This window comes from Arachis hypogaea, chromosome 20 (genome assembly GCF_003086295.3).
Source record: "Arachis hypogaea cultivar Tifrunner chromosome 20, arahy.Tifrunner.gnm2.J5K5, whole genome shotgun sequence".
Taxonomy (NCBI): Eukaryota; Viridiplantae; Streptophyta; class Magnoliopsida; order Fabales; family Fabaceae; genus Arachis; species Arachis hypogaea.
In genome coordinates, this window is record NC_092055.1 from 43,854,990 (window position 1) to 43,866,479 (window position 11,490).

Here is an 11,490-nt window from a genome sequence, read left to right on the forward strand (position 1 = left end):
TACTCGCGTTGCATGCGTAAGCGTGACATGTAAAATATCCCCAATGTAGTACGTGAAATCTCCAGCATTGCATGCCCTTCACCTTTTCTTTTTCCAGAGAGCTTTCTGTTAATTATAAAAAGCTTTCTGCTTGTCATTTAGAGTTTTTGTTTATCACAGGAAGCTCTCTATTTTGTGCTCTCCACCTCTTTTCTGTTCTATTTCTTCCTGTTTTCCTTTAAAACTTCCTATAATCAATGAAATTCAAATAATCAAAGTAATATCCATTCTAACCTTAAATTCATTGATTATCCACATAAATTTTTAATAAATCAATAAAGAAAGAAAAACACTAAAGATGCGCACGCATCACAACACCAAATTTAAAATCTTGCTTGGCTTCAAGAAAGCAAAGAATCATGACTTAATCCAAATATCTTAAACTTATTATGAAATAGGGGTAAAGGATTGCAATCTATATGAGTTTGGTTAACCGTTTCACTTATGCACAATTCAATCACGATTGATCATAATCTTTCAAGATTTTTGTCCGGATTAGATTATAGAATCTTTTCTTGATCATCACCTTGAAGCAAGCTTATTTACTTTCTTTTTATCATTTAAGTTCATTGGGTGCTTTACACCTTGAGCCTAGCCGTGACTCTAAATATTTTGTTTTCAAGCTTTTGCCTTGATACATAAACACCACAAGCACATAGTTAGAGAGCTCTTTGAACTGATTTTATCTTTTCATTCTTTCCCACCATTGGTGCTCAGAGCCTTTGGTTTCTCTTATAACCCATTTTTCTTATTATTTTTTATATTGTTGCTTCTTCAAGGTTTTGTCAAGTGTAAAGCTCCCATAATAATCTTCTATACTAGAACCTTAAGCAATGTAGCTCAGATCATGTTGAACATTCTTAGTTAGTTTGGCTTCCCAAACTCAATTTGTCATGCTCTTTATAAACAGTCCCTGTTCTTTCTGTTTTTTTCTCAGCACATGATTTATTGTCCATATTCAAGAGCAAGCACAATTATAATTGTGGGTTGTGATGAACAAGTAATGATATGTACTTGATAATTAGAAATTTTAAACGCATTATATAAAAAAAATATATGCATATTATTAAAAAGGAGGAAAACAACCTGAGTTCTCACTGCTTTTCTCTTCATCATATTCTTCTTCATCACCTTTTAGGCTATGTAAAGTATAGCCTCCAACAACAAATTTAGAATAATTGCTTGTCCTCAAGCATCAAAGAAAAGAAAAAGTAATGGTGATAGAACAGGATTATCAAGTGAAATAATTCAATTTATATAGAGGCTTATTCAATTAAAAGAATCCAAATCAAAATAGAATGAAATGGAAGTCCAAAATAAAGTAAAATAATGAGGTTGTTAATGTATTTGCATGGTGCATGTCGCAACACTAAATTTGGTGTGAGAACACCAAATTTAGTGTGATACAATTTATGTGAACTAGGCCAAGTATTCAATAGGATGCGAATTTGGTGTAGCACACCAAATTTCATGAACACGTATACAACCTTGAATTTAGCACATAGTGATGATGCGGGAGCTTGCGGAGAGTTCTTGAAATTTTTTTTTTGTATATTGTTTTAATCCCTTTAAGTTGATGAATTCTGTAGAAATTAATAGAGAAAGAAGCAAAAAACATAAAACAAATTCAAAAGAAGAAAAGAAAGATTTTTGATACGCTTTAAAGTTTTAGACACGCTTGAAGTCTTAGGCTACGTTTTTGAAAGCGTGTCCCATAAAGCAAACATGCGTGGCTCTTGAAGAATGAATAATAATAATGAACGGACAAAGCTTGATCAATAACGCACTAAAGCATGCGTTAATGGAACAAGTGCATGCATTAATCAATAAAGTAACTGAATAAGGAATAATGTAACCACATGGATCGGAGCATGCGTGATTCAATAAGGCAATTGAGAACTATGCATGTGTTATCACGTGAATAAAAGGGAATGCATGCATTAATCACTATGAATTAAATAAGGGCATACATATATATGATTCATATGTTGCAAGAAGCATGCATCTTTGAAGGTAGCGTACAATGTGAATCAAGGAAAGCAATGCATGAAGCAAATCAATGAAACAAATAAAAGAAGCATGCATGTGGCCAGGAACGAAGTTTGACAATATTTATCAGGCCAATTATTTTTTTAGTTTTTTATTTTAGTAAAAAAATTAAAAATAACTATATATAATTTTAATTAAAAATAACAATTAAAATTTAAAATTTATTTTTTATAAGATAATTGAACATATTGTATATTAAAATAATTAAACACAAATATCTCAAAATTAATTTCAAATATTATAAGTGGTTACATACTTATTTTTAGAATCTTTAAATACTATTCAATTTCTTTTTAGATGTTTCCTACAAAATTATTAAAAAAGTGTATTATGCTTCAACCTTCATGTAAATAATTTAAATCACAACTATAATTTATGCAATAAAAAAATTAGTAACAATATTATTAGAGTTAAAATAAATTAAAATTTATAATTTACATAGACAATTGAGCTTGACGTTTTTCCTTGATTCAAAGTCATCTATTATTGAATCTGTACTGAAAGTAGCTGCAATTTCTTTCTCAATGTAAATGACTAAATTATCTGCAAGAAATTTGCCTGCCATTTTACTCTGAAGCCTTGTTTTAACAATTTTCATTGCTGAAAAAGCTCTTTCTGTTGTTGCCATAGATACTGGAAGAGTCAAGACATTGCGAATCAGTCTATCAACCAAATGATAATTTTTCTATTTCTTTCAATCTTTGACATAACTCAGAAAGTGTCCCAACATCTTTTAGATGATTCGGTATATCAAATGCATAATGTTGCAATTGAGCATTCAAAAGAATCCTTTCTTGATCAGAAAAATCTGAAGGATAAAACTTTTCAGCTAACTTGCATATATTTTGAATATTAAACAACTTAAAATTATCTTTAAGGTCCAAAGCAGTACTTAAAGTCAAAAGCTCCATGGTTTTCTCATTGAATCTACTATTTAACTCTTGAATTTGAGAGTCAATTGCTACCAAAAATACATCTACTCAATAATGATGCTCGATTATTATCTTTGGTTGACGAGATCGACCTCTTCCAACCGTGTATTGTGTACTCATATCATGGATGTCAATTTCATATTTCTTACAAAACTTCTTAACAATCTCAAGTAAATTGCACCAACCATTATCCCTCAATTTTTGAAGAAGTAGTTTTGATGTGGAAACAACATGCATTGCATTTAAAATATCTTGAGATTTTTGTTGTAATGCTTGGCACAAAATATTAATAATCCCCATAATTTCCTTCATCAAATGTAATGAAAAAACAAATTCAAACGAGGATAGCACTTTGTTGACGCCATAAGTCTCACCTCTTTGAACAGAAGTTGTACCATCATCAATAATGTTATTAAGAACGGTATGAGTAGCTGCAAATATTCTTATCAAGCTACAAATAGAATGAAAGTAAGAACTCCATCTTGTATCTCCAGCTCTTTGTAAAGTGCCCATTTGATTTGTACCTTGACCTGTTTCTAGCTCATTATTGGCAATCAATTTTGCATTTTCAATTTCTTGAGCTTCTTGTAGTTGATCATGTCATTTGCAAGATACACCAACAATATTGACAATAGCAGTCAATTGTGTGAAAAACTCATGAATTTGAAGTACTTCCCTTGAAGCATCCACCAGTGCTAACTGCAATCTATGAGCAAAATAATGGACATAATATGCTTGTCGATAATCATTGAGAAATAAAGCTTGTAAACAATTCCATTCCCCTCTCATATTACTAGCACCATCATACCCCTGACCTCGAATATTTTTAATTTGGAGATTATAAATAGAAAGCACAGACACCAACTCTTTTTTTAACGTCAAGGCACTAGTATCACTAACATGTACAAGATCAAAGAAGCATTCACAAACAAAACCATCCACACCAACAAATCTCAAAACAATAGCCATTTGCTCTGTTTTAGATTTATCACGAGCTTCATCAATGATAATAGAAATTTTGGCATCTCCAATATCCTTTCTAATTGAGTTTCTTACCATTGTAGCAATAACATGTAGAATTTTTTTTGAATCTCACTTGAAGTATATTTAGCAAATCTAGGAGCATTTTCCAAAACAAGCTTCTGAATATTACTATTGTAAGAACCCAAAAACTTTAACAATTCAATAAAGTTTCAATAAAGTTACCTCGATTATCTGAACTCGAGCTTTCATCATGGCCTCTATAAGCGCAACCTTGAAAAGTCAACCATCTAATACAATCAATAAATGCTCCAAGTCTACATCGACTATTCTCAATTTCCTCTGATGTTTGTCGTTTCATAAGTGTATCAACATGTTGTGATTGCTTCATCAAATCCTCACATGATTTCGTTGCCTTATGATGGAACGAATTGGGCCTTTGCCAATGTGATTCAAAAGAGGACAATCTTTTCCATTATTTACGTTCTTCCAATTCTTGAAGCCATTTTCAATGAAAGCATTTGATCCTGTATTGATTGAAGATTCCATAGCAAATATGTAGCATGGTAAACAATATACAGCATCATCTTCAATAGAATACTCTAACCATAAAGGATATAATTCAAACCAAGAAGCTTGAAAATGACGACGATGACTTGTATCACTCGAGAATGGATACTTATCAAGTATTGGTTGATTTGGTCCAGCTTTAATATAAGCTCGACGAATTTTATCTCTTTTACTTGGATGAAACTTCCAAATCATTGGTCGAATTCCTGGATCTCTTACCAAATGACATACTTCCATTTGTTCAGGATTAAGTCATGGGCGCTTTGACTTTGAACTATCTTGTTGAGGAGCTAAAGTATTCATATTTCATGCTTCAAGTATTGAAGATGTTGGTGTTGATGTAACAACATTAGAAACATTTTCACTCTTCTGGCTAGTCTTTTTGAAAAAAGTATCTATTATTTTCATCTTGTTCATGATTCAACTAAATTCATACAATTAAGAATTTACATAGATAATAAGATAAACATTATGCAACTTAACTAAACTCAATTTATTTTACTTTTTGTAAATCAATAATATCAATGTCACAAACAATTAATAATGAAAAAAATAAAAATAATAAAATGGTAACATTATAATTACATGATTATCATCTTTAATTTTTTCAAAAACCTAAATTATAATTCTAATATTATAAACTAGATAAATAAATAAATAAATAAATATATAAATTATTCATAAAAACAAATAAAATAAATAACTTACAAAAGAAAGAATAATGAAAGATGATAATAGAAGACCAAAGACTACTTGCTATCTTCTAAGTTGTAATGATAATAGAAATATGGAGTGATGTTTTATTTTCTGATTCAAAGAAGAGGGAAGAATGGAAGAAGTGATTTGTTGACTTATTGTTATTGCCTTTTCAGATTCTTCACTTCTAATATGGATTATGGCTTTTTTTTTTAACTAAGCATATGATCCACTATCCATAATCCAAATAACACACTACTTTTCAATCCATTACGGACAGCATATATTTTCTAAAGGGGGAGGCCTACTTTTTCTTTTAGGGGGGCCACTCTTTAATTTTTTTATTCTTGTAAACAAATTTTGGGGGGGGGGGGGTACTGCCTCCCCTGGAACATACGAAGCTTCGCCCCTGCATGTGGCGCTAATGAAGAATCATGTGAAGCATGCATTATTAGCATAGGAAGCCATGTAAAGCAAGTGCCATTAATGCCAATGGTAATAAGCTAAGCATACAATGAATTGTAAGAGCCCCTAACGTACAACGTGATAAATTACATGTTGTACGTGAATGTAAAATGGTTCTTTGGGAGTGAGAAAGATATTCACGTTGTACGAGAGGAATATGGCGTATAACGTGAAGGCACAAATGGCCTTTGGGAGCAACTTTTGATTCTTGCGTTCTACGTGAGAAATATCACGTAGTACACGTAATGCTACTCGCATGTATGCGTGCGGCATGCATATGTGAAACACCAAAATTTTTACCAGCACGTGTACGCATACAATATGCATATGCATGACTCTTGCTTGGCATAGTACGTGAAAACTCTCACATTATATGCTAGACTGAAAATTCCTCTTAAAAGAAAATAATTCAACCACGTTATACGTGAGGACTTCATGCACAACGTGAGGGCATCCACCACACCAAACTTTAAGTGGAATCATATATCCTCATTCAATTCTCTTGCACCAAACTCCTGTGACTGTTCATGTATGGTAGGAAATAAGATAATAACTAAAAATTAAATAAAAGAAAAACAAAAATACGAATAAAAAGAAGATACCAAACGTTGGGTTGCTTCCCAATAAGTACTTTTTTAACGTCACTAGCTTGACGGTTGTTCCTTGCTTAGGTTGAGGTTGATAGTGCTTCACCTCTTCCCCTCTCACCTTGAATTTTCTTCCTGTGTATTCATATGTTAGCTCAAGATGCTCAAAAGGAAGAACTCTACTCACTGTGTATGGCAACAGTGGGTGGTGAGATAGCACTACTTTGTCTTCGGGTAAAAAAGTCTTCAGTAGGAATTTTTTTGTTCCTCCACCCTCAAGGAACTTTCTTCTTTGGAGCCTCCTCCTTGTTTGATGCACATCCAACACCAAACTTGGAGTTGATGTTAGGAGGTTTGTTGATTGGAAAGGGAGGCTTTGGTTGTAAAATCTTTGAGACTTCGATTGAGTAGTCAGCTTGCTGCACCTTCTCTGTCTCTTCCTTTCTACTCAAGCATGAAAAAAGGACCTCTGGAAGTGATTCATTAGGTTCTTCCTTCAGATTCGGGTCCTTGGCTTCAACCTTTTTGCAATCCTCTTGATCACTTGAATGGTGCATGGTTTAGAAAACATGAAAGACTTGATGCTCATCATGCACCCTCAACATTAACTCACCCTTTTCAACATCAATAAGGGCTCTTCCAGTGGCTAGGAAAGGTCTCCCTAGAATGATGGAGGCATGTTCATCTTCCTTCATGTCAAAAATGACAAAATCCAATGGGAGAAAGAATTTTTCCACTTTGATTAGGACGTTTTCAACCACTCCATGTGCAAGCTTCATTGATTTATCTGCAAGTTGTAGAATTATTTTTGTGGGTCTCAACTCTTGAATTTGCAACTTCTTCATCACAGATAAAGGTATTAGATTAATACTTGCCCCTAAATCACATAAAGCTATATCAGAGGTAGTATTGCCAATAGTGCAAGGAATTTGAAAACTCCCTGGATCTTTCTTCTTTGTTGGCAAGTTTCTTTGAGTAATTGCACTATACTCCTTGCTCACCACTATTGTTTGGCCTCCCTTCAAGGATTTCTTCTTGGAAAACAAATTCTTCATAAATTTAGCATACAAAGACATTTTTTCAAAAGCTTCTGTGAATGGGATGTTGATGTGTAAAGTCTTGAATATCTCTAAGACTTTGAAATATTGCTTCTCCTTGTTTTCCTCTTGGAGCCTTTGAGGATATGGAATTCTTGGCACTGTCATTCTCTCTTTTGGTGGAACTTATGTAGCTTGAATTGGTTGCTGGAAAGTGGGCTGTATGTGCTCCCCTTCAAGATTAGTATCCTTTGGAGCTTCCTTTCTTGCCCTGACAGTGAACTCCTCCTTCTTAGTTTCTTCTTTCTTTTCTTCTTCTACCACCTTTCTACTTTTCAAATAAATAGCCTTGCACTCTTTCTTTGGATTTAGAATTGTGTCATTGGGAAGTGTTTGAGTGGGTTTGGCTAGTTGTTGAGAAAGTTGGCTTATTTGCAGCTCCAGATTTTTCAATGAAGCTCCTTGATTCTTGAAGTTGGTTTCTATTCTTTCCATGAATTTTTATAAGGCTAATTCAAGGTTAGAAAGTCTCTGAGAGTCTTGTTGTATTGGTTGTCAGGGAGGTGGTGGTTAGTGAAAGTGGTTCACATGAGGGTTATTTGGGTTGTGGTAATGGTTATGAAAAGTTTTCTGCTGGGGGTTATTGAATTAAGTAGGCTGGCGGGAGTGATGACAGCCAAGGGAGACGGGGCTGGCAGCAGTTGACGGAAGAGGAAAAGACAGGGGGTTGCCCTATTCGTGTTGAAGAAGAAGAAAAAGAAATGGGAGAAGAAATGAAAGAGGGGAAGGAAAGGGGTTTGACGACGGCAAGCACAGTGGTGTTGGTGGTGGGCTGGTGGATGCTGGTTGGCACGGAGGTTGGGGAAAAAATAGGGAAGAAAGAAAAGGGAAAAATGAAGAAGAAAAAATGGAAGAGAGGCATGATAACGGTGATATGGGCGGCAACTATGGTGGTTGCTGGTGGTGATGAAGATTGGGAGGGAAGGAGACGTTGGAGAAAGCAGAGAAGATGAAGAAAACGATGGGTTGGGGGTTTGTGCGAACACAAGTTTAGGGTTCGCACTAAAGGGGGCAAAATTTTGAAATTGCGCGTACGCTTAAGGCATGCGTCACGCGATGTGTCGTGCGAAAAGGGATTGTGCGTACGTATGGTGTACGCACAACATGATGTAGGTGCTGGAAAGGGGGTCATACATACGCATGAGTTTGGGTTATATATATATATATACACACACAGATGGTGCTGTTTTGGTGTCATGCATACGCATCGCATGATTTGGCGAACTTTTGGGGGTCATGCATACACATGATCTGGTGCGCTGTGTTTTCAAAAAATTTTCAACTCCTTGCATCAAATCAAGCATTTCCAACACCCAAAAGAGTACCAAAACAATATCAATCCTTATTAAAACAAGCTTAACTACCAAGAAAAGCTAACAAAACTACCTAATAATGGCAATTCAAATTATTCACCAATATGTACAAAAGAGACAATGGAAAGATCATACCATGGTGGGGTATCTCCTACCTAACACTTTTATTTATAGTCCTTAAGTTGGACATTTAGGTGAGCTCTTTGTCAATGAGGCATTTGGTTGAATTCATCCTTAAACTTTCACCAATGCTTGAACTTCAAGTGATTGCTAGAATTTCCAATCAAATGCACCAAACCTTGATGAAGTTCCACACAAGTCAGGAGCTCCCAAAATTGATCTTCATGTATGTCGGGATCCCAAATCTTGTTTCTATACCCGTCTTTTAATTGATCATCATGATTCTATCCGGGTGGTAAACATTCAGAACTGTCGTATGGACACTAAAGCACCCTCCTAAACCATTCAAATGAGCACTACTCCAACCTTTGCACTTAAATCTTGAGCTTTCAACTTTAATGACCCTTGAATTACAATGCCAACCAATAACCATCTTCCTTTTGCTCTTGAATCCACAAAGAACCCTAAGTTGACCATCCGTCTCAAGGACGCAATATTCAAGCGGGATAATAAAGCTTAGGGATAAGAGTTTTACAAACTTGATGGTGACTTAGGAAGAGACGTTTCCAACGGTCTCGACAAAGCAATTTTCACTTTCGTCTATTCTTTTTGAAGGACTTCCACCACTTGACAAGCTTCCTTATATTCAGTCCATTCTTCACCAACTTTCTTCTAACTCTTCTCCATCACTCAAGTCATATCTCAAAGGTTGCGTAAAGTCTATGCCAACATCCATTTCAACTTCACTAGAGGAAGATTCATCAAACTCAAAGAAATTATCAGTTGGTTTGAGACCATCATCAATGACGGGACTTGTCGCTTGCTCAAGTTCTTCCAATTTTTCACTCTTCCTAATATGCCTTGGAGGTTGCACCTTATCCTCTTCAACATCAATTTCAATCTCAATGAAAGAGTGCTTGACAACTTTGGACTCCACCTCGTGCTCAACTTCTCCTAAGTCTTCAACCACTTACTCATCTTTAATGATCTCAGCTTCCTCTACTTGTTGCAAAAAATACGTCTACTCCTCATTCTCCACTTGAGATTCTAACTTCTCTTTCATACTACGCTCTTCGTCTGCTACTCCTCGTTTGTCAATAGGAGTGCCTTGATTGCATGATGATACGTGAATATCTTATACCCATTTTCTACCTATTTTCTAGTTAAATTTAGTTGGAATTTAGTAAGTTTAATTATATTTTAGTGTTAAAATCCTCTTTGGATGATACTTTGAGTTTTTCTAGTATTTTTATTATTTCAGGTGAAATTCGGCCAATTTGGCAGAGTTTTGTGCAAAAAAAAAGGAAGAAAGTGGATGCTATCAAACCTGATCTCCTTGTACTCTAATGAATATTACTTGAGATAAAAAGGTTCAATTGATGTGGTTTCAACAGCGTTAGAAAGCCAACTTCCAGAGCTTTCCAACGATATATAATAGTCTATACTTATTTTTTGGAATCACTGCCATGAAGGGTGCTAAATTCCGAGAATGGCATTTAGCGCCCAGGAAGACAGAACTGAATGGGAACTCACTGCCAATTCTGGTGCTGAACGCCAATTCTGGCGCTAAACGGGAAATTAGGTTAGATATAAAAGGAAAAAGATTTAGCCCTTGGGGCATACTTCTCCCAGAAGGGGATCTTCTCTCTTCTGCACATTTCACCTTCGAAACCCTTGTTTTCTCTATAAGTCATGAGTCACTAAACCTCCTCGGTTAAGGTTAGGAGCTCTATTTATTTCTATGGATTAAGACTATTGCTTTTCTATTTTAAATAATGTATTGACTCAGTTTCAAGGATCGCTTTCATTCTTCATCTTATGAATCTGGGTAGAACGTTAGTATAACCCTTATTCTACATGTATTCTTATGATTCTCGACAGAGCTATCTCGCTTGAACAATAGATTGAAAGCAAATTCCTCCTAAATTGCTAATTACTTGAACTAATCAGGATACGTGACATATAATTCTCTTAGTTTTGGGTAATTAGGGTTTCTGTAGCCATAAACTAGAATTGCTCTTAACCCTCAATCGAAATTAAGTGACCAAGACATTGGCGATTGATTTGGGTTAGAGGAGACTAAATCACTAAGACATTAGGGTTTAGTCAATTACAGTTTGCTATGAAACGAATCTTGCATGATTAAAATAGTTGGTAAGAAAAATTATTCCGGATGAATAAACAACTCTGAAGCCTTAACTGCTTTATCTCATATCTTTCACACCACTTTTATTATTTGCTTTCTAATTCTCTAAATTTACTGTTTAATGTGTTTTACAACTCTTAAAACACAACTTTCTGTTTGCCTGACTAAGTGAGTTATTCGACCATTGTTACTTAGTCCATCAATCCTCGTGGGATCGACCCTCACTCACCTAAGGTATTACTTGGTACGACCCAGTGTATTTGCCGGTTAGTTTGTGGGTATTCGAAAATCCGCATAAAGTTTTTGGCGCCGTTGCCGGGTGATAGAAGAATTTATGTTGATCTAGAACTTCTCAATGGAAATAGAATTGTTTCATTGCAAGCATAGTCTATACCAAGAATGGAATCTCCATCAAAGTTTAATTTTTGGTTTTCACAAGTTCAACCCAATAAAAATAACCGAGAGTATTGCTCCCGGGTTGTTCTTCCTAGGAAT

The 11,490-nt window shown here is 35.0% G+C and overlaps 1 protein-coding gene across 1 annotated transcript; it reads right to left on the bottom strand.

Annotated features, from left to right (window-relative positions):
- Positions 1-3,620: 3,620 nt before the first annotated feature.
- LOC140183056 (uncharacterized) lies at positions 3,621-4,079 on the bottom strand. Its single transcript, XM_072231057.1, has one exon. The coding sequence runs from the start codon at positions 4,077-4,079 to the stop codon at positions 3,621-3,623; it is 459 nt and encodes a 152-aa protein (XP_072087158.1).
- Positions 4,080-11,490: the final 7,411 nt, after the last annotated feature.